Genomic DNA, 26,693 nt, shown 5'->3' on the forward strand with positions numbered 1-26,693 from the left:
GGTGATTTCTTAATTTGCCTTAACTTTTTTAAAAAATATTTTTTAGTTGTCAATGGATCTTTATTTATTTATATGTGGTGCTGAGAATCAAACCCTGTGCCTTATACATGCCAGGCAAGTGCTCTACCACTGAGCCACGTCTCCAGCCCTTTCCTTTTTACAGAGAAAGACAATACTAGGGGCTCTCTATCTGACAGAGGAGGCCCTGGGCTGGACACCAAGTGTCAGTCTCAGAGGATAGCCTAGGCCAGGCCATCCTGCTGGCTTCTGGGCAGGGTGCAGGTCTCAGAGCAGGTCACACATCTTAGACTCTCCACACCGGCTTCCTTCTGGAGCAGTGTGAACCTGGGTCTTTTGAAGCTGGCAGCCCCTGTGTTATCTCTGAAGGCATCTTGATTCCCCCTTTTTGGCCTGCTAGGATTCCTTGGGGCTCTCGGGTAAGGAGTAGGAGGCAGTTAGAAGCAAAATGTAGAATGGCAAAGCTAAACTTCCTGGTAGCAATACTTTCCTGGCCATGGAGCAGAGCAGAGGGCTGGGGCTGGGGCTGGGGCCAGGGCATCCTGCCCAGTGTCTTTGCTGGTGTCTGCAGTGCATGAATTAAGTCTATGAGTTCTGAAGGTCACATCTTCATTTGCCTCTGCTGCTGCCTCCTCACCCTGTTTCCTGTCAGTGCAATACACCTTGGGCTAGATCTCCAGCATGCACTAGATAAAGACTTACTGAGCTGGGTGGGTTTCCTATGTGTGGTTCCTTGGGGCTCAGGTAGAGCTTGTTGGTTCAAATCGTTTCTGACCTGAGGGCAGGGAGATCCTTTTTGGCAGAGCTGTCTGGGCTGCTCAGGTGACTGCAGCGAGAGTGTGCCTGGACCTTCCAAAGGCACTATCATTGGGTCATCAGGTTGCCTGTGATAGCTGAGCCCTAGGCACCTTATGGGTAGAGATCCCTCAAGTTGGTCCTACCCTGCCTCCCTGACAGTGAGTCTTGGGCATGCAGGATGTTCCCCTCTTTTCACTTGGGGAAGGGGCCTTCCTAATTATATCCCCCTCTGCTCACATGGAAATGAGTTTGGATTTTCTGAGCGTACACCAGCTGGCTGGGGGGAGGCAGCCCAGAAGGCTGCTGGCTGGGGAAGGGAGGAAAAAGGAGAGGGAGGGGAGGGAGCCAGGCCAAGATGAAAAATTCCCAGTGTTCTTACAGGCAGAGCAATAATGGGGCGCTGCATGCTCCCCACACATCATCAATCGCCCTCCCGCCCCAAGGGAAAAAGCATCATGCTCCTGCTGATAGGCTCAGGCAAACCCATCCTGTGAGAACCTGACTTTCAGGCTCCAAACCTAAGTGCTGGCCAGAGTGAGGGTGTCTAGTGTTAATCTGCGTTCGCAGAAGAGACTCCGTCCTCCACGACTTCTAGGCCAATCCTTTCATGGGGTAGGAGGAGTGGAACTGAGGCTCAGAGAGGGGATGGGGCCTTCCGCGGAAGACAGAACGCCACAAGTCTGTTGTTTGCAGCCGGGTTCTCCAGGTGGAGTTGCTCCGAAGCCCGTGGCGAAGAATCCCCTGGCTGCCCTCACGGCTCAGGATTGGGGCAGCAAGGGAGCCGAGAAAAGGCTGAGGGGCGGGGGAGGGGCGGGGTGGGGTCAGGCGTTTGACTCCGCCTCCTGGCGCTAGGTTCAGCCTGCGGCCGGGCGCTGGCTCAGTCTCGGCTGCTTGCCGCTGTCGCTCCGGGGCTGCGGGATGACGCCTCCTCCTCCCGGACGTGCCGCCCCCAGCGCACCGCGCACCCGCGTCCTCAGCCCGCCGGCTCGGTCCGGGCTCCTGCTGCGGCTGCTGCTGCCGCTCTGGGCGGCCGCCGCCTCCGCCCAAGGCCACCCGAGGAGCGGACCCCGCATCTCCGCCGTCTGGAAAGGTAGGCGGCGCCGCGCGGCCGGCGGGGCGCGGGATCGGACGCTGCGCGGGGCGGGTACGGAGTGTGCAGCACCCAGAGGGAGTGCGTGCGCGCGGCTCTGCGGGTCCCGGGCTGTCCCCGCAGAGAGCGTGTGGGTCTGGGTGAGTGTGTGTGAGTGTGCGTGGTGTCACGCCGGAGCAGGCTGTAACGCTGCAGCGTGCGAGCGGCTGGGGCCAGAGCCCCAGCTAAGTCGCTCCAAGTCCGTAGGCAGCCGGGAGCCGCAGCGCCCGGACGCGGGGGGGGAGGGTGCGGGCCCTCTCTCGGCCCCCAGCCGCTTTCGGTCTTTTAGAGCGGGGTCTTCCCCGCAGGACCCTTTTTCTGTCCCGGCTCCCCACCTGGACCCCCTCCTTCTGAGCTGTGGGCTCTGCAGGCGCGCAAGGCTCTGGCTGGGCCGGTGAAGGGGGCGCGGACCCGTTGCTGCCGCCGCTGCGCTCCGGCTGCGGGAACAAAGACCCCGCCGCCTGCCCCCGCCCCCGCCCCGGCCCGGAGCGCGGGCCAGGCAAGGGGGTGGGCACCCTGCGGCGAGCCGGGACGAGGTGTGGTGCGGGGGCTTGGGGCACCTGGGCGCTGTCTCTGCTATGCCGGGACCGGCCGCTCCCCCCTTGCCCGCACGTGGCAGTTGTCACCAGGAATCGGCGCTAGCGTGGGGGGCAGTGCCCACGGGGTGGGGCGAGGCCATTGGGACCCCCGGCCGGCCAGCGGATCTGGGGCTGGTAGCCTTTAGGCCACAGTGAATATGAGAACCTGGGGGACGAGAGTCTCCTCCAGGGCACCTCAGTTTAGACCCCTGTACAATGGGACAGAAAGCTGGCTAGGTGGGGGTTTGAGGCTTTCTGCCGCTAGGGACTAAGCTCCCCTCCCCTGCATTGCATATAAATGCCTCCCCGCCCCCAAGCGGACTAGGTCTGTCCCCAAATTTGGCTGCATCTCCCTTGTGGTTGTGATGGTGGGACTCACAGCGGGGGCTGTTTGGGTCTGTCCCCACCGGGAACCCTTTGATGTCTTTGGCGGTTTGCAGGGATTGCTGGAGTCTGAGCATTATCTGGGGCAGGTATTCTTAGCAGAAGTGTGGGGGGGGGGGGTGGACCACACACAAAATGAGTGTCCTGAACTGCCGCAGCAGCTGAAGGAATGTGACTCGCCCAAGGTCACTGGGCGGCTTGAGCTCACGGTGCAGGTGGGGGCTGTGATCAGGTGCAGGACCAGTCCCGATTTTGCATTAGGGAGGGGAGAAGGATTTAAGTGGTTCTTCAACCATAAATGAGATGCCTGTGGTCTCCAGCGCTGCTATCCAGCCAGAGGTGTGCCTGGTGTGAGTGGAGCAGTTTGGCTGGAACTCTGGCAACCCTCTGTGGTGAACATTTGCACACCCTTTGCTCCAGCAGGGGCTTCCTGTGTTCCCCAGGAAGTTTGCCTTGCCTCAGTCCCCTTGACTGTCTTAGTTTACCACAGCACATGAGCTGTGACTGGAGGGGACAAATGGCCTTGACTAAATGTTCTGGAATCTCCCCCTGCATCAAACCCCTTACATTTGGCTCTGCTCTCTGCCCCCCCCCCCAAATCTTCCCTTGATGTCCCCCTCCACACACTTAAAGTACACCCACTTCTTAGCACTTAATGCATATCTCCTCATCCTGGGCACTTAGGTTCCACCCTGAGGCTATTTAAAGCTGCTTTCAGACTTCTTACCCACTTTTCCAAGCTCCCAGCCTAGCTCTATGCCCCCCTTCCCCTGCCCACAGATCACTGCTGTGACCACACGGGCCATGTCCTCTGCTTGGTAATGCACCATTGACCCCCACTGGTTGGGGCTCACCAGCCACTTACCAATCTAATCCAAGGACAGCCTGTGGTCTCCTTCACCAGTGCCAGGTACCCCACTGGCCAGACAGGCCCTGCCATTCACCTGCTCACCAGGGCCACCAGCTGGTGATAGTATGCGCGGCTGACAGCTGCCTCCTGTCTCCTGTGGGGTGACACATGGCAGTCGGACAGAATTGAGTTTGGGTCAGGCAAATCTCACTGGAGTGAGAGGGGGCCCTTGAAGGCTTGCTGTAAAGCTAGAGCCCTGTCCACCAGTGGGTGTGGTATGGCACTAGGAATGACTAGATCAGGGACAGCAGTGGTTCCAGAGCCATATCTCTAGAAGGCATAGATTGGGATTTTAGTTTTGAACCATGACAGGTATAGGGACAGGTATGGAAAGGTCTTTATTTTCTACTGTTTGAACTCCTAGGGAAATGTTGGAGCAGGGGGCTCTGGAAGGGTCCCAGCCTGCACTCGTTGGAAAGTTTGCTGCTTCTTCAGCCCAGTGAAGACCTGGCGCAGTGAAGACTTGGGCCAGAAGAGATGTGCCAATGTGTTCTGAGTTCTGCATCTATCTTTGACCCTCAGAGCTTACTAGGGCAAGATGGGTTTGGGGGATTGTCCTTCCAGGGTGTCACTGACACAGTTCAGTCTAGGGTGTGTGTGGTCCTGACCTTTCTCAAGCAGGGGCAGGAAGAGTAGATTGCAGGTGAGGGCAAGGGATTGGCAGAGGTTGACAAACGTGTGTAAGCTGTGCACCTGTCCCTAGTCCACCAAGGGTTGGAGGAGGAGGAAAAACTCAGGAAGGTGTTGACTTCCAGGGTCAGAGGTGAGCCAGTCCACAGTGGGGGAAACAGCCCATCTCTAGTCTCTACCTACCTACCCAGCTGGTTCTGCCCTCTCTCTGGTCCAATTAAACAACAGGATGTTATTGTTGACTCGGTGGCTGCTGGGGAGTCATTATGAATCAACTCCCCAGGGCAAGGGGTTGTTGTCACCTTCTCTAGGGGATGAGGTCACACCTGGGGCTCCCCAAGCATCAGCATTTCCAGTGGAAATCCTTACCTCCTCAGGGACTTGGGTGTATTCATCACCTTCAAGGTGAACTCCCCCTGCAGAACTGCAGGAGGCGGGGGCAATTCCCAAGGCAAAGGGGGAGTTTCCTAAGCTGGGAAAAATGCTTGGTGATGTCACTGTTTATTAAACTCTATGATCTCTGTGTCCTGGATAGTGAAGAATATGAGAGCAGGGGGTGGGGGGATAGACACTGGCACAGGCCCAAGATGACCCTGGCATGGGCAGAGGGGAGAGGTAGGAGGGCAGGTCTGGTCCCAGCCCAGCTCTGGACATAATTGCTTTGTGACTCTGGACAGATCATTGCCTGTTTCTGAGTCTCAGTTTCCCCAAATGGCTGAAGAGGTTGGGGGTAGGAGCTTGTTAGTTTCTGAGGCATATGCCTCAGGATTCCTGATTCTCTGAGGTGGGAAGGGCTGGGCAGAATCTGGTGGCCTAGTCACATTTTTTTAAAATTTTGAGTGATAGAAACCTCAAGGGAAATTCTTGAGTTTTTTGTTTTATTCTCTTTTTCTCTCATGGGCTGAAAGCTGAGGATCAGTTGGAGGAAGTAATTTCTTGCCTTGTGGCCTCAAGGGTAGATATATTCATCCAGCATATATTTTCTGGGGTGAACTTTCTGCTGGTCTGAGGGCTGGACTTGGGGACCTAGCAATGAGAAACTTGATGAATTGGTGCCCTTGTAAAGGGGGAGACTAGGCAGATAGATCTGTAGTGAGATGGAATGTAGCAGGGCCTGTAATGGTGGGCAGCTATGGGGGCTGAGGAGATGCTTAACCCAATTTGCCTAATAAGAGGACATCCTGGACAAAGTGGCAAGCTGAGATGGCACTAGTAGGAGTTGGCTGGGGGAGAAAAGGGACAGGAAGATTTCAGACCCCCAAATTTGCATCTAGGACCACAGAGATAGTCATATGAGAGCCTCCCAAATGGAGGTATGGAGTCAGCCTGCCGTGGGACCTGGGGACCAGGAAGGTTACTTACAGGAGGCGTCCTCTGAGCTGGGCCGCTTGTCATTCCATGGTCAGCCCAGCACTGGGGAAGAAGGCTGTATCATTTTAAGAAGTACCTGCCTCTCCGGTGCTGGCAATGCTGTGGCCCACGGTGGCTTCCTGGTGGGAAGCTGGGACTGGGTGCAGGGACACCAGGGCTTTCCCGATTGACTTCTGTCCGCAGGGGATTCTCCAGGTGAGGAGGCCTGTCCCTCAGCTCTGTCTCTTTCCACTCTTCCTTTGTAGAGACTGTCCATGCCGGAGGAGCTTCCCACCCACCAGCCAGGTCCTGTTGGGTGGGTGGGTGGGGGGGGTTGAGCAGACACCCTTCCTGTAAAGGGAAATGTAACAAAGGTCGGTGCCTTATGGCCTGGATTGACTAGGGAAGGGCAAGCAGGGGCATGGTCCTCCACCCTCTGGCTTAGGAATTTTGATCCCTTTAGTGGGAATAGATCATTCCGAGTTGGGGGTGGGTCCTGAGCACTTGGAGGGAGCAGGGCAAGCTGAGCATCTCTCTTTGAGGAAGGCACAGCCCGGGGGACAGGGTCTGACAGCTTGCAGAGGGCCTCAGCTGATATCTGGTCTCCATCTTCACAGCCACATCCCTCATTTCACCCCATGCAAGATGACTGGTTTTGTCACAAGAGGCTGAGCATACTTCCCCAATTTTTCTGACAGCTCGGGGGCTGAAAGGTTTCCGTTTCTCTTGCTTTCCTTTTTTGGCCAGGCCTGACTGCCCCAGAAGCCTTCCTTCTTTCAGATGTGGGGAGAAGGGGGCCTTTGACCCCTGGCCTTACCAGCTCGCCTGTCCTCAGTGAATCAGGCAGGCCAAGGAGAAAGCCAGAGGTGAAGGACCTGGTCCTGTCTCTTCAGAGGCTTGCTCTTCCCTAGTCAGTCTAGCTAGGTCGAGGCCATAATGTACCAACCTTATACAGGATGATTCTCCATCCCCTTTCATCAACCAGACCTTGGCCCTGGCTCTGCCATCTCTCTAGGACAGTGCCCTGCTCTCCTCACGTCTCCTCTGTACCTCTGTGTCATCATTCTACCTAGAACACACAACCACAGGGCTGCCACTTTCCTCAGTGCCAGATAGTGGCCTGGCCACTCCTATCTCAACTCCATGATTCTTTCCTCACCACTCCCCGCTTCACTCCTACCTCAGGGGTGCCCCCCTCTGCATTCCATTCATCCTTCTCCTCCTTTCTGTCCTTCAGAATTGAGTCAGTTCTTTTTCAGTTCCTCTGAGGAACCTTCTTGGATGACCTTAGCCCACACAACCTGATAGTACAGAGCTTAGGACGTCAGAAAAGAAATGTCAGATCAGCTGGGTCAACCACACAGTTCTCAAATTAGGAAATTGAAGCCCAGAGATGACAGAGACTGGCCCAAGGTCACCCAGCAAAATAGACAGAGCTGGGACCAGGCAGGACTGAGTCCTCTGTCCTGAGCCTGCGCTGGCCCCAGTTCTCGGCTTTTCCCCAGTTGTCTATCTGCCCTCCTGCCCTGTCAGGATTGGATCTCCCTGTGCCCATCTCCTCCTCAGCCAGCACAGCTGAGCTCAGACTCTTGCTGCCTCAGAGCTGTCCTCACGCAGGAGCCACATCAGCCAGGACTGTCATCTCCCCAGGACCTTAGATTTGGGACAGTTAGATGCACCTCTTCTGGTCTTTTCTTGGGATGGCTAGGCTCAGGTCTCCAGGGCAGGTTGATCCCTGTCACTGCTTGGGCTAATCTGGGTTTAACCATCAGGGCAGTGTGGGATTAGGCTGATCCTGCTGTGCCTCCTGTACCCCCTGCTTCTAATCAGGGCCATGGGCTTTCTGCCAGCACCCTGGGGGACCCCTGATTGTAGAGGGCAGCCAGCCCCAATGCCTGCATCTATGTTCAGCTCCTCTGGGGGAGAAGCAGGAGAAGCCCTAGGGTTGCCCTTGGGGAGCCCCTAGGTGCTTAGAGCTGCCTGTGACTTAGTGAGGACTCCTGGGAGGTAATGACTAACCCAGAGGTATAGCCTAGGACCTTGACAAGAGGTGAGAACCGGAAAGGTTGGGGTAGACTGGTACTATCAGGGAAGGTTTCCTGGGGGAGGGGAAGGAGCCAGGTTACAGTGAAGGACAGGGACACAGGGGACATGGGAGTTGGAGGGAGCTATTTGTAGTGGTATTTGCATTCTAGCCCAGGCCTCTGGCCCAGCCTATTGAGGAAGGAAGGTCGACAATGGACAGTGAGCACCACCCTATCAGCAGCTAGAAACCCTTCCTGAGATGCCTACTCCTCTGCCATGGGGCCTGGCCCACTCCAGTGAGGCCTTTCCCTACTGTCCCAGCTGCTCCTTCTTGCCAAGCCCTAGAAATCGATGACGATGGAGCCACAGGAGGCTTAGTCCTCACTTGCTCTAGGACCCTGTGGTCCAGGTGAAAATCCCACCAGACAGAGTGATCTGAGAGAAGACAGTGCGTGCCAGATGGTGGACGGTGCAAGGTCAAGAGCAGTAAAGGCTGGAGCAGTCTGGAACACTTCCTGGAACACAGGGATTTAAGGTGGAGCTTCCAGGACAGGTGAGATTTATGTGCAGGAGCGAAGGGACAAGGGCAAGCACGAGCGGTGTGCAGATGGGAATGAGCCACGGCAGAGGTGCATAGAGGTGGGGTGGCTTTGATGGCCCTGCCCTGAGGAGTCAGTCCCTATTGGGAAGCACAGTGGGAGCCCTGGTGGATTCTTGAGCTGAGGAGCTGGGGGTGGAGGCTAATGTTTTGGCCAGCGCTGGCGGGGTAGAAACCTGTGTAGGCATGCAGTAAATAAGGACTGGTCAGCACGCCCTGCCCTTCACCATGCTCATCTCCAGACCAAACTATATTTTTCTGTTGGGAGCAAAGATCTCAGGAGGCTTATCTTCCCAATTATTCATTTTGGTCAGTACTCAGGGCTAGAACCCGTGCTGCACCCCCAGATTCCTGTTCTCTGTGGGCTTGCATACTCATGCTTGCTTATACATACTCTGGGACGTCATAGGTGGAGGTCATGTAGCCAAGTAACCTCTGGAAGGGCCCGTTCCTGGAGTACAGTGTTACAAGCACTGATTCTACAGTCAGTCTGCCTGAGTGTCGACCTCTGTTCCCCCAATTATGAGCTGTGTGGTCCTGGGTAAATTACTCAACTTCTCTGTGCCTCACTGTCCTTATCTCTCAATGAGAATAATAACAGACATACCTCATACAATGAGTGATTAAATTAATTAATACATCTAAAAATCACTTGGAGTAGTGCCTGGCACATAGTAAATGCTTTGAAGGAGTTGGGGCAGGGGTATCTTTGCTATCAACATCAAAATCAACATCCTCTTTCCCTCTGGTGTCTTTGGTTTCTGGTGGAATGCAGTCCTGGCAGTCAGGCCCGTGTAGCTCCCCGTCATGGACTGTGCTGGCTGTCTGCCCTTGTACTGTCTCCCCTGCTGGTCCAGGCCCCGGCCAGGGCTGAGGAACCTTCTGTTTCACAAGAGTCTCCACCTGCCTACCTCCCTTTACTTGGGGTGCTATTTCCTTCTTCTACCCTCTCCCTGACCCCTGCCCTGGCTCTGGGCCCAAGGGCAGGCCCTAAACCTCTGCCTGTTCCTCTGCTTTGAAGGAGCCACCAGCTGACCTTGGCTTCACTGGGGTTTTGGAACCTGCTGGGCTAAAGAACAGGTGGAAGTTAGACAGGACATGGTGTTTGTCCTGGGCTTCCTGCTTTCCCTGGGCTTGAGCTCAGAGCCTCCTACTCCAGCGGAGCTCAGTGACAGCCTTCATTCCCTTTCTGAGCCCTGTTCAGTTAGTCTCCCCCAAAGCTTCCTTTTCACATGGCCCATTCTTCCCAAGATTTTGCCCCACTTAGACTCCCAGCAGCCAAGCCTGGTCCTCTGAGCACAGGGATGCAATGCAGAGAGCACCAGCCCTTAGAGACTTGGAGGGATCTTGGTTTTCCTTTCTATGAAATGGGGATGCAAACCATTGTCCTGTCTTCTTTGCTGGGTGGTTGGGGGATTTGGTGGGCTAGTTATTGAAGCAGATGAAGTCATTAGCTACTGTCTGCACTTCCACAAAGTGTACTCTGACTTCTCTAGCTTTCACAGGCAGGGTTTCCCAAAATGACCCATGAACTTCACCCTGATTGTTTCGTGATTTGTTCCAAGAATCATCGTGGGTCATAAAACTTAGATCTTAACAAGTGTCAACTCCCCCAACCCCCATCCACAAAAGGGACCCAACTGAGGAAGGCCAACCCCTGCTCATAGACACAGCCACCCGGATGACGAAGTGAATATGAGTCTTCTTGGAGCCAAGGCTGAGCCACAGGTCAAGTGCACTCCCCTCCCACCCACCACTGACCTTGGTGGACAGTGGATGCTCCCACTGCAGCCCAGCACATAGCTCGCTGTTCCCCTGCTGATAAAGACGGGTGGATCCCTCCTTCCTCTGGGAACTGAGTACCACCTCGAGGCCTTGCCACCAGCACAAATGTTCTGTCCTTACCAGGCATCTGTTGGAACCTGGCTCTGCCTCAGTGTTGCCAGGACCCTAATAACGACCATGACCTTTGCTTAGCACCAGGCCAGTGCCACCCTGGAAAACAAAGCTTCTCACACCCTCTTTCCTGGCCATATTGGAAGAGATAGCATCATGGAATATTTGTTCCTATGCACCCGCTGCCAGCAGAAGGGTTTTTCTTCACCCCCTGACACAGCACCTGCAGTTCCACCATTAGTCATGCCTTTGGGTTTAAGACTTTGATTGCTAAAGACCCCCTGGGAGATCAGGGCCCCACCTGGAAGGTGGGTGGGCGGGTGATTCCCTTTAGTTGTCAGGTTAGTGACTTGGTGCCTAGTGAACAAGGAAGAGAAGGGTAGGGAGAAGGATGACGCAGGGAAGTAGAGAGAGAGAGAGAGAGAGACTGAGTAAGACAGCTTTTTTTGAAAATCAGAGGCTCTCAAGAAGTCTAGGACGTGTGACTGGAGAGATACAGTGAGGTGATGATTCCAGAATCCTCAGTCTCCCTTGCTGTGTGTTGTTGGGCCAGTGGCAGAGCCTCTCTGGCTTCTGGAGCCCCCTCAGCTCAGTGACTGTTTGGATTCCCTCCTTTCCACCTTGACCTGAAGGGTGTGGTTTTCCTGAGGGTGGAGAAGCTGCAGACTAATTCCTGGGATCCATGTGGCCCATAACTCTTCTCTCTGGCCATGCCAGGGTGTGAGGGGGCCCAGCAATGCAAGATGGAAAAACTGTGGGTGGGTGGCTGGGTTCCCGACCTGAAGTGGCCTGGCTCCTGCTCCTTGGCTGTCTGACTCAAGTGTTTCCTGCTGGGATGCCCACATTCCTGCCATTCTCTCTGCCCACTTTCAAAGGGCTTCTTGAGGTGAGCGTTCAAGGTTCACTGGGTCGGTGGGTCATGTTGGAAGACTCTCCCTGCCAGACTAGACCAGCCCTTGATGCCTCTTTTGTGGACAGCAACCCCCTCTTTGCCCTCCTCTTAGGATGCCTTCCTATTTTACAAGCAAGGAGGACAGTGGGGACCAGGGTGAATACAAAGAATGGTGTCCCTCCAGGCAGACCTGTTTTGGGATAATCCACCCTGCAGGGTCTGCAGCCAATTTGCTAGTCAGTCCATTACTGAGACAGTGGGGTGTAGAAAGAGGAATCAGGGGTGATTCTTGTGTGTGTGTGTGTGAGAGAGAGTGTGTTACTGGGCATTGAACCCAGGGATACTCTACCCCTAGAGCTACATCCCCAGCCCTTTTTAGTTTTTGAGATATGATCTAAGTTGCCGAGGCTGGCCTCGAACCTATGATCCTCCTGAGCTGCTGAGGTTATAGGTGTGCACCATGGTGCCTTGCCCGGCCCGATTCTTTTCAGCGGGATCAGAGCCCTCCACCTGGGGGCTGTATCTATGTGAGACCACCTCCCACTTGACCCTTATTATATCTGTCCAGAGCTGGAGCTGGGCCTTGTAGGCCCTGCCCTTATGAGGTGGTGTGGACTCAGGGGACATGGGGCCTGGCTAGGTTTAGGGCATCCTGAGTGTCCTCTTTATTAGTCTAGCAGAGCAAGGTTTGGCTCAGAATCACATGGAGTGGGGGTGGGTTTTCTTGTGCCCAGCCTGCCTTTGGGCCATGTCCTCCCCATGTGCCCCTAGCCCCCTCCTCTGCCTGAACCCCTGGTTATTCTGGGAGCTTTTAGCTACCACTTAGTCAGCCACTAATGCGTCAGGCCGGGGAGTGAGGGGGGAGACACGGTGCCAGACGGTGCTCCTTTTAGACACAGGATGGGAAGCAGGGGGAGCCAGGAGGTGGGGGGATGCCGGAGGAAGGGGAGGCATTCCCACTCCTGGCCCTGCTCCTCAGGAGAAGGCAGCAGGGGAGACTGATGGACAGTGGGTCAGTGTGTCCTTGGGCTGTCTGCTTCTCCCCTCCCCCATCACACAGGGCCCACCTTCCTGATTCTTCTCTCATTAGAACTCTGCTAGGCTGTAGCACGTGTCCTCTGTCTCTGTACCTACCATACTGTCAGCTTCTCCACCTTTGCTCAGGCTGTTTGTCCTGCCTGAGTCCCTCCCCTCACCCGGCTTTCTGGCCCATCTAGCTTTTATTTGCCTCCCCATCCTTTGGGTTCATAAGCCAGCAAAAAATAAATTCTTTAATGATGTGATACTTCCTCCCTTGGCCTGCGCCTATTTAAGGCAGTCCCCAGCCTTGCTCAGACCCTGCCTGGGCAGAAACCTGAAGTCAGTCCCCTCCCCTGGCCAAGCTCTCTTGTGTTGATCCAGCCGGGCCACAGATCCTGGCCATGATGGCTTGGTGCTGCCTTCACTTCCAGGCAGCCCTCCTGCCCCTGAGCCCCCAGCCCCCTCTCCTGCCGACCTGAACAAAGCTTCCTTTCATGTATTCATTGAGCTGCCGCTCTGACACTTCCCCAACACAATCAGGCCCTTTGAGGGCCTCGGGCAGTGCAGGAGCCTGGGCTGGAGCTGTGGTGGAGATTGGGCCAAGGTCTTGTCCTGGGGCCGAGCTGGTGCCATCCCCCCACCCCATTCCATACACATCACCAGGCACAGAGCCAGGAGAGGCAGGAACCTGGGGGTCACAGGAGGCAGTGATGCTGGGCTCCAGTTTGTTCTTCTGCAAAATGGGATGAACAGACCTTGTCTTCCCTTACTGTAGCCATTACAGCCAGTGTTTGAGGGGAATAGGCTTGCAGATTCACACAGGACAGTCCTGGTCCTACCACCATCACCCTCACCCAGCAGCCGGCAGCCCTCTCCCTCCCTTGATGTCGTCAGCATACACTTCATGAGCAGCCCTGGACTCTCTTCTGAGGCTGTTTGGCTTAGAGGGACAAACAGCCTCAGAAGCTGTAGAAGCTGCCTGTTGTACAGCTGTCTCACCCCCAGCCTGGATTCCCAGAGCAGGGCCAATTCTCCCCTTCAGTCCTGCCCTCCAGGCCGTGCCTCACTTATCAGGCTTGACTCCCCAAAGCAGGCTGCGTCTCAGTATCAGATGTGACTCCTTTTTCAGGACTGCTCTCCTCCCTTTGATAACCTTGAAACCCTCAGACAAGGGCTCTCACCAGGGTCCTCTCTGGTGTCTCTTCCCATATGAGTAGAGCTATGGTTGTACATTGGCCTTGCCTGTCCCTCCAAGATCTGGGGCTATGGCCCTGGGGCTGGTGTGGGATTAAGGGACTGGTGGAGTTGGCCAGTGCAGCCCGAGGACTAAGACTTCTTTCCCTTGTCCCACAGTGCTATTTCTCAGACCCCAACCCAACATCTCCAGATGCAGTATGTATGTTTTCCTGGCTGCCAGGCTGGCTGTGGAGGTAGCGGGAGGGGAGGTGGGGCTGCAGACTGTCTGAATCCCGGGCTGGTATGCCCATGGGGACTCTGGCAGCTAGCTCAGGCTGCAGGTAAAAGGGGAACTGTGGAGCTGACTCAGGAAGGCCATGTGCCTGTGGGCCGCCGACCCCAGAATTCCAATTTAACCCCAGCTAGAATTAAGTCAGAGTAGGGCAGAGCTGAGCAGAGCCGGGCAGAGCTGAGATCTGCCAACATCCTATGCGCACTCCAAGCCAGCAGCACAGAGCTGGGCTCTCAACCCCTGCCCTACGCATCTGGGGCTGACGTGGGTAGCTGATTCCTCTGAGCTTCTGGGTCAAGCTATTGGTGGAGTGCCCTAGGAGGGCCAGGCCAACCAGAGGGCAATGAATTTGGCACATCTCTGTGGCCAACCATGCTGACATTCCCTTGAATGCTCCTGAGAACTGTTACTGTCTGGGTGAACCAATCTGTCTAGCTTGCTAGCGTGATCTTGGCGAGGCTTATGCCCCATGGCTTGTACCTCAGTTTCCTCCCCTGTACAGTGAGCCAAGCCACAGCAAAGGTACCAAATAAGAAAACACCCACTGCTACGGATGACTTGGCCACACAGTGATACGTATTTCTAAGGAAAGAAAATGAAGGTATAGGTCGTTCAGTGTGAGGTCCAGCTACTTCTTGCCCCTGTTGAATGGAGGATCAGTAGGAATGGCCCAAATGGCAGCAAGAGGGATTGGGGGCAGATTTGAGGAAATGACAGTTTTTCTCTGTCTGGGCTGCAGCTTGTCCTACTTGGGTGTCACTGCCAAACTGGCTGACCCAGAGTTGGTTGCAGCTGAAAAAACAGTGGTCAGACCAAGTTCCTGGGTGAGGCCCGAGGCTGAGCAGAGGTGGGAAGATGCTGGCAGTATATGATTGTTGAGGGCACAGCCACAGGCTATCCCATCCCTGTAATTTAGTCCTGCAAACAGGACAACCTCAGCAATGTCACCGGAGATGAGACAGCCTCTCCCTGGAGGCGGCGGCTACAGCTTCTTTTTTTGGGCAAAATTGTCCTGGTCAGCTCTTCTGTTGAAAGCCCAACCTATTCTCTGTGAAGGTCCTCCTGTCCCAGAGTTGCTGGAGAGGGAGAACTGATCCTTATCCCCAGGAGATCTGGCATCTCGGTAGGTGAAGCCAGGCTCCAGTGGGTGGTGCTACAGAATGGTGCAGGGGACAGAAGCACAGGCCCTGGTTCAGAGGCTGCTACTCATCAGCCCCAAGGGGGCTGCCCGTCCCTTGACCTCTGTTTACCCAGCCTCAAAATGGAAGGGAGTGGATGTTATGATTCCCTTCAGTTCTAATCTAGTGTCCACTAAGGGGCGGCTGGACGGGGTTGGACAGAACTTCCTCAAGGAGGGCTTAGGGTTCTGAACAAAGGGATTCTGGGAAAATCTGAACTCCAAGGGGTATGCTTAGAGTCCCTGCTGTTTGTTCTGTCTTGTGGCAGCAGAGCTGATAAGCACTCGTCCTCCTGCCCCAGCCCAGCCCCTCAGGAGTGCGCATGTATTTGGGGGATGGGGTCTGTTCTCCCCAGACATTCTCCAAGCCCTCCCCCACTCTGAGGTCACATATAAAGTGGAGAGAGAAGCCGTCCTCCTAGGGGAGTGGCTATGGCTCTGGGAGAGGACAGCCAGTTGCTGGACCCTACTAAGGGACTCATTATTTCTCCTGTTCATGGCTCTCTGAGTTCCTGTGCTACCCCACCCCAGACCTTGTCTCTGAGGCCTCAAGTGCCTTGAGCACCAGACATCAGTTGCCATAAAGTGCTGGTGTGCCAGGGGCAGGTCGGGGTCCTTTTGCTAAAGCCCAGCCTTAATGCTTCTATCCATTGCCTCCTTCTCAGGCCGTGCAGGGCAGGACCGAGTGGAGTTTGGCCAGACTGAGCCCCACACCGTGCTTTTTCATGAGCCAGGCAGCTCCTCCGTGTGGGTTGGTGGTCGAGGCAAGGTCTACCTCTTTGACTTCCCTGAGGGCAAGAACGCCTCTGTACAAATGGTGAGCCTGGACCCTGCTCTGCTCCTTTCCTTTCCCCTCCCATACTACCTCTTCTCTCCCTCTGACCCTGGTGAGGAGCCTCATGGAATGAAAGCTTGGATCTTTCACTTCCATATCCACAAATGATTTCTGGGAGAGGCTCCCTAAAGTTGGTCCAGTTTGGTGTAGGGAACTAACATAACTTGTCATGTGGGTAGCACTGATCTGGGAGGCTGGGACAGGAAACTAGGCTCCAGAACCCATGACCCATCTCCTGAGGTCTTGGCTTTGGGCTCCTAGTATCAGACTAAACAGCTGTGTAATCTTGGGAAATCTACTTACCCTCTCCAAGCCTGAGTTGTGCGTCTTATCTAGAAGATGAGAATCGTGGTCACTTCGTCTAGGGCTTGTCCTGAGGCTGCAGGACAGTATTTCAGGGCATGTTACCACTGGCAGAATGGGCTAATGCTTTTTCCCTTCCCCAGGTGAACATCGGCTCCACAAAAGGCTCCTGCCTGGACAGGCAGGTGAGTGTGTGTGTGTGTGTGTGTGTGTGTGTGTGTGTGTGTGTGGCGCTGGGTGGCCAGCCCCCTTGGAGATGAGGGAGGAAACCTTGAGAATCTGAGACAGGCCAGGAGTGGTAGTATATGCCCATAATCCCAGTGATTCAGGAACCAGCTTCAACAGTTTAGCAAGGCTCTAAGCAATTTAGCAAGACCCTGTCTCAAAATAAAAATTTGGGGCTGGGGATGTAGTTCAGTGGTTAAGTGACTCTGAGCTCAGTCTCTGGTATAAAAAAACAAAAACACAACAAACAAATCACAAATATATACTCAAAATAAAAATGCCTAGGGAGCTATAGCTCAGTGGTAAAGTGCCTCTGGGTTTATCCCCTAGTAGCCCCCGACCCATGCACAAACATGAAAGAAGAAAAAAAGAAGAGGTTCTGAGGAAGGAAGCATGATTCTGCTCGGGGTGCCCCAGGCTGAAGGGGGAGGTGTGGGACTATCCTAGGGGCCCTAGTCTGAGCAGGAGACATGATCCCTCTTTGGAGGCCTCTGTTCTTGGTGGAGGCAGTGGGAGTGGAGTCAGCTGGACTGTCCTGGGAAGCTGCCACCTTCACTGAGCCACTTCTAATGTCTTCTTTCCAAGACTGAGGGTCCTACTGCCAGGGCCTTCCACCAACCCAACTTCTTTTCCCATCTTTCTTCCTGGAATAGGACTGTGACAACTATATCACGCTCCTGGAGAGGCGGAGTGAAGGGTTGCTGGTCTGCGGCACCAATGCCCGCCGCCCCAGCTGCTGGAACCTGGTGAGAACCTCTGTCCACCATGCCTGAGCTCCCTCTCTCTGGGTGGGCTTCAGCCCCTTATGGCAGAAAGGAGATGGGGAACTTTGAGGTTGGGCTTACCCAAGAGCGGAGTCCCCGTGAGGGAGAGCCTTCTGGTCAAGGTCATGGGAGGTAGTGACTATGAGATCATGCGGCCATCTAACCCCCTTGGTGTACCCCAGGTGAATGGCACTGTGGTGCCACTTGGTGAGATGAGAGGCTATGCCCCCTTCAGCCCGGATGAGAACTCCCTTGTACTGTTTGAAGGTGAGGCAGCACTGCTGCGGGGGCCCTTGGAGGATGCTGCTATACCAGGCTGGGGGAGGGATGGTCAGCTCCTTGTCCATTGGCCTGGGCCCTAGGGGAAGGACGTAAGGAGCTGCCCTTACCAACACCCCCCACCATTGTCCCTAGGGGATGAGGTGTACTCCACAATTCGGAAGCAGGAATACAACGGGAAAATCCCTCGCTTTCGTCGCATCCGGGGAGAGAGTGAACTATATACCAGTGATACCGTCATGCAAAGTGAGTGGGACTGCAGCTGGGCCATGCTGGACCAGGGGATGTGGATGCCCAGATCTCCCCATGGGCCATTCAGAAAAGCAGGGTCTTGGCGGAGACCTGCGCAGCTCATGCCAAGGAGTTTGGGCTGTGAAAGCAGAGGCAGGGTGGGCCTACATACCCTGGGAGCAAACACAGAGGAAGCCCAGACCAAAGTTCATCCCTTTACTGAGCTCCTAGGGGGGCCACCCCTCTCCTTATTAAGGCTCTGCCAATTAGGCAGAAGTGACATGGGAGTCCCCAGGGACCTTCCCCCAGTCCCCAGGCATGAAGTCATTGCTCCTGGGCCAATGACATCTTATTGTAGGAGGAGGGCAAAACAGGTGTGGAGTGGTGCTGCAGAGTTTAGGGCCTCTTGGGGTGTTGGACCTTGTGTTCTGAGTTTATTCCAGGTATAATTTGCCCTGGGCTTGTGTAGACCCTGGGAAAGCGTGGCAGGGTTAGTGTGGGTCTCTCATGCAGGCTCCCCAGCTTCACACCTGTTCACCTGTGTCCCTGGCAGACCCGCAGTTCATCAAGGCTACCATTGTGCACCAAGACCAAGCCTACGATGACAAGATCTACTACTTCTTCCGGGAAGACAATCCTGACAAGAATCCCGAGGCACCTCTTAACGTATCCCGTGTAGCCCAGCTGTGCAGGGTGAGTGGGTGTGTGAGGGGGGATGATAGGTGAGTATGTGTCTACACACAAATAGGAGTGAGTGAGGGTGTGCACGCTTGCGTGAGTCTGTGTGTGGGGCAGTGGGGGCTAATGTGGGTGCACAGATCATCATGCGTCTGAGTGGGTAAAGATGGTTGAGCTCATGTGCATATGTGATGTGCCCGAGTATGTGAGTGACAGTGTGTTGATGAGTGTGTTTTGCTTATATGAATAAGCTGTGCCCTGTGTGTGGGGGGGGAGGCAGATGTGTGTCTGAGCCTGTGTGTTGTGTGGGGACGGAGCACTCTCAGCATCAGGACCTCACTGTGTGCCCTGTGCCCTTGGTCAACCAGGCCTATGACTGGAGCCTGACCTGAAAACCTGCCTATGCTCTCCCTGGAAAATTCTGACCCCTTTACAGCTTGTCCTTCTCCTCCATAGCCCTAAGGCTGACATTCCTCATAGCAAATGCCTCGGGTGTGTGGGGCAGCCAGGCAAATTCTGAGAAATCACCTCTTTCCTCTGTCCTTCTAGGGAGACCAAGGTGGTGAAAGTTCACTGTCAGTCTCCAAGTGGAATACCTTCCTGAAAGCCATGCTTGTGTGCAGTGATGCTGCCACCAACAAGAACTTCAACCGATTGCAGGATGTCTTCCTTCTCCCTGACCCCAGTGGCCAGTGGAGGGACACCAGAGTCTATGGAGTTTTCTCCAATCCCTGGTAAGAGACCTTCATCCTGGGACTGAGGCTGGCATTAGATATGTCCAATAGGGATCTTAGTGTTGGGCCCTGCTGGTGTGGCCTGAGCAGGGATCACAGGCTCAATGACAGGACTATTGCTGGCTGTGGGGTAGGAGTAGGCAGTGTAAACGTGTGTACTGTTGTTCGTGATCCTGTACACATGGTGTGTGGTCATGCATCATATGCACACTCATGCCTGTGTGTCTTACCATGTGTATGCTCAGAGCCCTGGGAAAGGCTGCTGAGGTCTCTCCTGGGGTGCCGGGTGCTGGGTGCTATCACACCTGCTCATGCACCGCCTACGCCTGATAATTCACACTTCTTAATCGCTCTCATTGATGGAAAACAAGGCAGACAAAAGTGCTGGGGAGCTAAGACCCTGATCTGTGGTTCCTGTGTGGTGGAGCCACCAACTGGGGAGAGATGGGGGTCTTGCTTCCTGGAACATCAACATTCTGCATCCTGTGCCCAGGGAGTCTAGAGAAGAGAGTCACCCAGCTCATGTTGGGATTCCTCCTGCCTTGACATTGGGTAGAGGTGGCCTCTGAATTCAGTGATGCTGTAGCAGAGCAAAGGTTGTGGTTTTACATGTCAGTGGAGAAAAATTATGTTGAACTTCTCTCCCTCCTGCCTTTCTCCATTGGTGTTTGGTAATGCTGTGAGTTTGGCTCCAAAGATAGTCCTGGCTCACAGACCAGGGAACTGTGGATATGGCCCGCCTTCGAATGTGGCTGGTCTGGATGAGTGGGGTTGGGTGGGTCCTGGGCCCCCTATTGAGGTGGTCTCTGTATCCCTGCAGGAACTACTCTGCTGTTTGTGTGTATTCCCTCGGTGACATTGACAAGGTCTTCCGCACTTCCTCACTTAAGGGCTACCACACGGGCCTTCCCAATCCTCGGCCTGGCAAGGTGAGCAGTAATACCAGCTGTGACCCAGGTCCCAGCCCTCTCCTAAGTCCCCTCCCAGCCATCTGACTGACCCAGGCCTGATTTCCTTAGTGCCTCCCAGACCAGCAGCCGATACCCACAGAGACCTTCCAGGTGGCTGACAGTCACCCTGAAGTGGCGCAGAGGGTGGAGCCCATGGGGCCACTGAAGACACCACTATTCCACTCTAAGTACCACTACCAGAAAGTGGCTGTCCACCGCATGCAAGCCAGCCATGGGGAGACCTTCCATGTGCTTTACTTAACCACAGGTGAGGGGCTACCCTGGGACCCCCTGGTTTGCTTTGTAAAGATGGATGTGAATGGTATAAAGAAGAACATAGGTAACATTTGGATGGATCTTCATATGTGGAAGGAAGAATTGATTGGCTGTAGCTTTTAGAGATTAGTCCATGAGGTTGGGGAAGATCAGGAAAGTGTGGAAGGCTTCCTAGAAGAGGCAAGACAGAGGGAAAAGTAGGAGACATCTAGGATGAGAGAAGAGCACACAGAATTTGGGTAGAAATGTGACAAGTCTGAACAAAGCCCAGTATAGCTTTGGTTCAGATGTTTGTCTCAGGGAATAAGATGGTGAAAAGAGATGTGGAAAGTCAGGAGGAGGGGCCTGGGAACTGAGCTTCCTGAGAGCCCCTGCCAGGTAGGATGAGGACCACAGACCCTTTCCCTGACTTGGGGATTGTGTGGATGAGACAATACATTCGAGAACATGAGGAAGGAGTTCCAGATGGGAGAGCCATGACAAAGCCTCACAGAGGACAGGAGTAGCCTCTCCTCTTCCCTGGAGGCCTTCCTGGGAGAAGTTGGGTGGAATGCCCTGGGAGATGGTTCTGCATTCTGGAAAGCTGCTGGGCATGAAGGAATCAGCCCTGAACTGGGTTTGTGGCAGCTTCCTGGTCTCGGACTGTGGGCCAGGATGGATCTTGGGAGTGGGCTTGGAGGCTAGAGAGGTCCAGGGTTGCAGGCTTTTCTCAGACTAGAAAGGACCCTAGCACCTCTGGGGCCACCCATTTAGGCCCCAGACACCCACCCTCAATGATTCACAATCCCCCATGTGACTTTCTGCTGCTGTTTCACCTTGGGGCTATCTGGGCTGTGGTGACCTGATTGGAAGCATAAGTCCAGGGCCATTGTTTGGCTTCTGGAAGCCTCAAGGAGAAGAATTTCCCATGGGGCAGGACCTGAGCTCTGGGTCCTGAGATTCCATCCCTTTATCCTTCCATTTATTCTGGCTGCACAGGCTCTCTGTCCTTGCTTTGCCTTCACAGTACATGGCCTAGCTGTTGTGGTTAGCCAGGGGATGGCAGGGCACTGGGAGTAGGGCTGAAGAAGTCACAATACAGGATTGGGAGCAGGAATTAGGACAGGAAAGGCCAGACTTAAGTTGACTTCCTGCACACCTGGGCTGCCAGCACACTCAGGGATTAGGGGAGGTGTCTGGTTCTCCTTGAGGGCCATGTGAGAGGTACTATTTTGGAGCCTGCAGCATTTGGAAATATTGGGGCTAGAACTTTTTGAATGGAGGGAGGTTACTGGGAGAAATTATTGACTCTGTTCCTGAGAAGTTTACCAAGGAGGTGTTCCTAGACCTGTTTAGAAGTAGGCAGAAGGAGGGCTTTGTGTGTGATGTGTGTGTGTGCGCATGAGAGAGAGAGAGAGAGAGAGAGAGAGAGAGAGAGAGAAAGGGAAAGAGAGAAAGAGGTAGTGACTGGGCTGGGGGTTTATTAGGTCCAAGGAGCTTCTGGCCAGATGATGAGAATCACAGAGGCCTAGAGAGAAACTGTCCCAGGCAGGCAATCATCTGACTGCTTTTTTTGGGGCAGGTGATGCCCTGGGAAATGGGGAGGGAAGGAGAAAGGGAAGGAGGCTATTCTAGAAACTGGGACAGCAGGTGAGGTGGGATTAGGAAGACCAGGGGTCGGATGCCCATTAGTCCCCAACAGGTGCCAATGGAGAGTGGAGAGAGTATTGGTGTAGCGAGCAGCCTGCTTATGTGACCTTGGGGAGTCCTTATAAGGAATCTAAGGTTCTTTTCAGATCTAAGATTTTGAAAAAATTAAAATATCCCCTAAAACTAAATGCATTGTGGAGTACTGGATTGGATCCTGGAACAAAAGAAGGACATTAGTGGAAAAACCCGTGAAATCCAAATGAAGTCTGCAGTTTAGAGAATAGTAATGCACCAATGTCAATTGCTTAGTTGTGACAAATGTGCCATTGTTATGTAAGGCAGTCACATTAGGGGAAACTGGGGGAAGGCTAGACAGGAACTCTCTGTACTATCTTTGCAACTTTTCTGGAAATCTAGCATTGTTACAAAATAAAAAAAAATATTTAAAGAAAATATATCTTCTAAGAGTCTAGGAGTCAGGGGAGTCTTAGAAGAAGCTGAGGGGTGGGGTTCTGACAGGTCAAGGTTCCAGCTTGTTCTCTTCTGATCACCAGCCATGTGACCCTGAAATAGTTGGTAATTTTTCTGAGTTTCTTTCCCTTATCTGTGAAGTGGGAAGAGAATGTCCATCTGGAAGGGTTGTGGAGGGGTGACAGAGATAACGCATGAGCATGGGACTCCTGGTTTGCCCTTTACGCTGCAGCCTCGGGCACATTGGGGCTCCTCTTGGAAGAGCGCTAGGCCTCCTGGAATGGCTGCTCAGGACTAGCCTTGGAAACTTCCCGGCTGCCCTTGGGCTTTGCGTTCCTTCCCAGTCACACTCTCCTCACCCCACTCCACCCCAGTCCTGTGACCCTTGCCTGAGTCACAACTTCCTACCCCTCCCCATCCCATCTTTCCCAGTACCCAGTCTCGAGGGAGGCTGCCCAGCTCTGATGTAGGGCCCTTGCCTGCTGACCCTCTACCTGCTGTCCACAGACAGGGGCACCATCCACAAGGTGGTGGAGTCAGGGGAGCGGGAGCACAACCTCGTCTTCAACATCATGGAGATCCAGCCCTTCCGCCGGGCGGCTGCTATCCAGGCCATGTCGCTGGATGCTGACCGGGTGAGCCTCCCCACCTCTGCTCTGGTTCTGTGGGGCTATCCCAACAGCCAGTGTGCATGTGTTTTGCATGTCATTTTAAGATCCTTTGATTCTTAGGGCCTGTCCAGCCACAGGACCCCTTGTCTGGGAGCTTAGGATTCAACATAGTGGTCCTGTCCTGACCCAGTCTTGTTTTCTTTCCAGCGGAAGCTATATGTGAGTTCCCAGTGGGAGGTGAGCCAAGTGCCCCTGGACCTGTGTGAGGTCTACGGTGGGGGCTGCCATGGCTGTCTCATGTCCCGAGACCCCTACTGCGGCTGGGACCAGGATCACTGCGTGTCCATCTACAGCTCCCAACGGTATATTGCTTGGGGTTTCTTGGCCCTGGGAGAAGGTGGACATGGGTGTGGGGGTGGTGTTGAAGGGCTACAGGAGGTATTGTTGCAGGGCCATTTTGGCCAGACTCTTCTCTTTGCCAATACTATGTAAGGAATGAGGTCAGGCCAGGGGCCTGGCTGCCTCCCATCTGAGCCTCTCTTCTTCCAACTCCAGGTCAGTGCTGCAATCCATGAATCCAATGGAGCCACACAAAGAGTGTCCCAACCCAAAACCAGGTACCTGATCAAGCCCCACAGGCCACAGTTCCATGAGTGAAGTACATGTGTGCCCCTGGTAGCTTTGGTCTGAGGGAGACATGAGTTGACTTGCAGGCTCCAGGCAGATGGGGCAGGATAGTCTGGCCAAGGGAGCCCTATGCTGCTTTTGAGAGGGATGGAATGAGGATTGTGGGAGAACAGAAGAGAAATCTAGGAACTGGGTCCCATGTTCACTTAGAAGCCTTGCCCTAGAAGCTCAGTCTGCATGGGAGGACACAGCCTCCCTTAGGATCCCTCAACCCCTCCTTACAGCTTCTCCACTGTCTCCTCAGATGAGGCCCCGCTGCAGAAGGTTTCTCTGGCCCGGAACTCTCGCTACTACCTGAGCTGCCCCATGGAGTCCCGCCATGCCACCTACTCATGGCGCCATGAGGAGAATGTGGAACAGAGTTGTGAGCCTGGCCACCAGAGTCCCAACTGCATCTTGTTCATTGAGAACCTCACGGCCCGCCAGTATGGCCATTACCGCTGCGAGGCCCAGGAGGGCTCCTACCTCCGTGAGGCTCAGCACTGGGAGCTGCTGCCCGAGGACCGTGCCCTGGCTGAGCAACTGATGGGCCGTGCCCGTGCCCTGGCTGCCTCCATTTGGCTGGGGATCCTGCCCACGCTTGTTCTTAGCCTCCTGGTCCACTAGTGCCTCCAGGGGCTATAAATGTCCCAGGCTTCTGCAGCCCAGGGACACTGGAAAGGTCTCACACTCAGAGCCGGCTGGCCCGGAAGCTCCTTGCCTGCTGTTTCTTCCAGGGGGACTGAATAACCCAATAGGGGACCAAAGGCCTGGAGATGTCCAGCCGCAGGCGGCTGCTGGGCTCCAAGTGGGATGGGGGTGGAGGGGGGCCAGAGAATGAAGGCACTAACTGTGAAGTGGGGTGGCAGTGACCCAAGACTTTATCTTCTGGAGAATATTTTTCAGAAACTCCTCACACTTGACTAAATGCAGCGATGCTCCTGGCTTGAGAAGCCTGTGGGCTGGGATGTGGGTTTGGAAAAGGAGCTGGATCCCCACCTCTGGACCTTGGGGCTGAGGCCTGAGTCCTTCTGGACTCTGTACCCAATTGCCGTCTTCCTCACCTCCTTCCTCCATGTCTGGATGGCTAGTGTCCCTACATACCCAGGGCTGCCCTGCCAGGCCCCGCCCTCTGCAGCTCCATCACAGTCTGGGTCCCACTGAACAGTCGCCTTGCATGTTTATTGAAGGATGTTTGCTTTCCGGACGGAAGGACGGAAAAAGCTCTATTTTTATGTTAGGCTTATTTCATGTATAGCTACTTCTGACTGCATCTGTATGAAAATACCAAAACTACTCGCTGGGGGGGGAGAGGGAGGGGCAGGGAAGGGTGGGGTGGGCGCTGGTCCCAGTCTGAGGCTCCTGGGGTTGGGATAAGAGTCCAGGGACGGGCATGGGTTCTAGGAGAGTGGCATGAGCTGGCTCTGCCCCAGGAGCCCAGCCTGAGGGCACAAGCCCCTGGTGTGGGGGGGTCCTGGGGGTGGGGGTGAGGGAGACAGGGGAGAATGAAGGAGAAAACTGAGCCCTAGGTTCACCACATTCATTTAGAAGGAGGAGCCGGGTCCTTGGGGGAGGTTCCAGGACTCTGCCCTTGGCATTGGGGGTTGGGGGGCAGGGAGCATCCTCCCTTCCTCTCAGCCCCCTTCCCCAGGGGCTGTGCTTCCATGCTCCTAGCCTCCCACCTTCAGCTCAGGACATGTTATAACTTAGGCTAAACTGTGAAAATTCCAGTGGGGATGGCCTGGGCCAAGCTCTCCAAGTGGACGGCCATACCCCAAGTCCATGGATTTCAGCAAAGAGCTGGGCCCTTCTCCAGCTGTGTCTGGGGCAGGGCCTGGGGCCGGTGGCCTTCTAGCTTCCGCCCTGTATCTCTTCTCAATGCACTTTAATAATGTAACATATTACTAATAAACGAGCTATTTATTTATCTGTGCCTGTTCCCTGCCTGCAAAGCTGTCCTGACGGGGTGGGGGCGAGTGAGGACTCCTGTTTGCTACTGGTATCTCCTCCCTGTGTGAGCACCATACATGTCCTCACATTTCCTTAATAGACCTTGGGAGCTGGCTCAGAAAGCCCCAGCTAGTGAGAGGCAGGGATGAGGATCTTAACATGCAACTTCCTGCAGTGTGCTGCTCCTCCAAGCCTTAACCTTGAAGCCCCCATGTTTCCTGCACCTCTTTCTGTCTTCCCTGCCTCCACCTAGACTGCTTCCCCTGGGAGGCCAGGCCCGGGCCAGGCTAGAAACAGCCTCAGGCCTCCCTGCCTTCAAGGAGTGGTTCTGGGAGGAATAGCTGATCAAATAGTGCCCCCTGAGATACCTTCATAGAAATGCGTGCACTGAAGGCTGGTGGCCTCAGCTGGGGCGGGAATGCATGTTCACTCCAGGCTGGGCTGCCAGGCAAGGTAGGGGTCTGGGCAAGGGCTGTGTGCAGAGGACACAGGGCCAGAGAGTAGGCAGAGTGGAGGAGGGGATTGGGAGCTGTTCCATGGATGGAGGCCAGGACAAGGGCAATAGTTCAGGGATGGAGGGTGAGGACAGTGGGAGGGGGGCTGCAGAGAGGAGCCCAGCTATCCCTCAGAGACCTTCCCTCCCTCTCTTTGCTTGGTTTTGCTCCCTTCTCTTTGTTGCCTGCCCCTGCTCGTGGTATAGTGGGGAGCCTTTGGAAATTTGTTGGGAGCTTTTCCTGAGAAGTAATAGCTGGTGGGGGCTGGGGGTGCATGGCAGCCTCGGGACAGTTCCCTACTCTGAGTCAGCCCAGCTTCTGGCAGACCCCACAGGACTGGAATGGCCCCATTCACAGCATTCCCTCTCCCCTTCGTTCTCTTCTGGACTCTTCTGGGTCAACCCAGGACTGAGAATTCTTCCCAGTTCCTTCCACATCCAGCCTTCCCAGGGTGACCAAGGTGGCAGCAGGTGCTCTGGACCAGGAATCTTTGGGAATTTGAAGAATCCAGAAGAGCCCTGTGCTGGGGCAAGAGGCCTTGGCTGCTGTTCCCCTTGGTGGTCGTGGGCAGGCCCTTGCCTTCTCTGAGCCTCATTTCCTTCATGTGCTCATCTGGTCTTGGCGGTTGGCTTGTTTCCCAGCTCACAGCCAAGCAACAGCAGCAGAGGGGCTTCACATCTTCCCCCTCAGTGAGCCCTCAGCTGGAGGCAAAGCAAATGGTGGG

At 54.7% G+C, this 26,693-nt stretch overlaps 1 protein-coding gene across 2 annotated transcripts; it reads left to right on the forward strand.

Annotated features, from left to right (window-relative positions):
- The first annotated feature begins 1,685 nt into the window (after positions 1 to 1,685).
- Sema7a (semaphorin 7A (JohnMiltonHagen blood group)) lies at positions 1,686 to 25,452 on the forward strand. 2 transcript variants are annotated; one of them, XM_005316790.4, is made up of 14 exons: positions 1,686 to 1,906; positions 15,539 to 15,690; positions 16,155 to 16,196; positions 16,890 to 16,982; positions 17,183 to 17,267; positions 17,415 to 17,525; positions 18,064 to 18,203; positions 18,738 to 18,922; positions 19,743 to 19,851; positions 19,942 to 20,140; positions 22,756 to 22,883; positions 23,067 to 23,221; positions 23,415 to 23,476; positions 23,791 to 25,452. In XM_005316790.4, exons 1-14 carry the CDS (start codon positions 1,735 to 1,737, stop codon positions 24,150 to 24,152), a joined length of 1,995 nt encoding a protein of 664 aa, XP_005316847.1. In that variant the 5' UTR covers positions 1,686 to 1,734; the 3' UTR covers positions 24,153 to 25,452. The 2 variants fall into 2 exon arrangements, with proteins under 2 accessions (XP_005316847.1, XP_021583979.1); XM_021728304.3 differs by lacking the exon at positions 1,686 to 1,906 and adding an exon at positions 7,482 to 8,375.
- The last annotated feature ends 1,241 nt before the right edge of the window (positions 25,453 to 26,693 follow it).

Source organism: Ictidomys tridecemlineatus, chromosome 5, assembly GCF_052094955.1.
Source record: "Ictidomys tridecemlineatus isolate mIctTri1 chromosome 5, mIctTri1.hap1, whole genome shotgun sequence".
Lineage (NCBI taxonomy): Eukaryota > Metazoa > Chordata > Mammalia > Rodentia > Sciuridae > Ictidomys > Ictidomys tridecemlineatus.

What these genes read in the sequence shown, in the direction of transcription:
- Sema7a (XM_005316790.4), top strand. Translation starts at nt 1,735, where the DNA reads ATGACGCCTCCTCCTCCCGGACGTGCCGCCCCCAGCGCACCGCGCACC. An exon ending in AGAACGCCTCTGTACAAATG is followed by an intron (nt 15,691 to 16,154) that starts GTGAGCCTGGAC and finishes TCCCTTCCCCAG; the next exon opens with GTGAACATCGGCTCCACAAA. An exon ending in TGTCGCTGGATGCTGACCGG is followed by an intron (nt 22,884 to 23,066) that starts GTGAGCCTCCCC and finishes TTTTCTTTCCAG; the next exon opens with CGGAAGCTATATGTGAGTTC.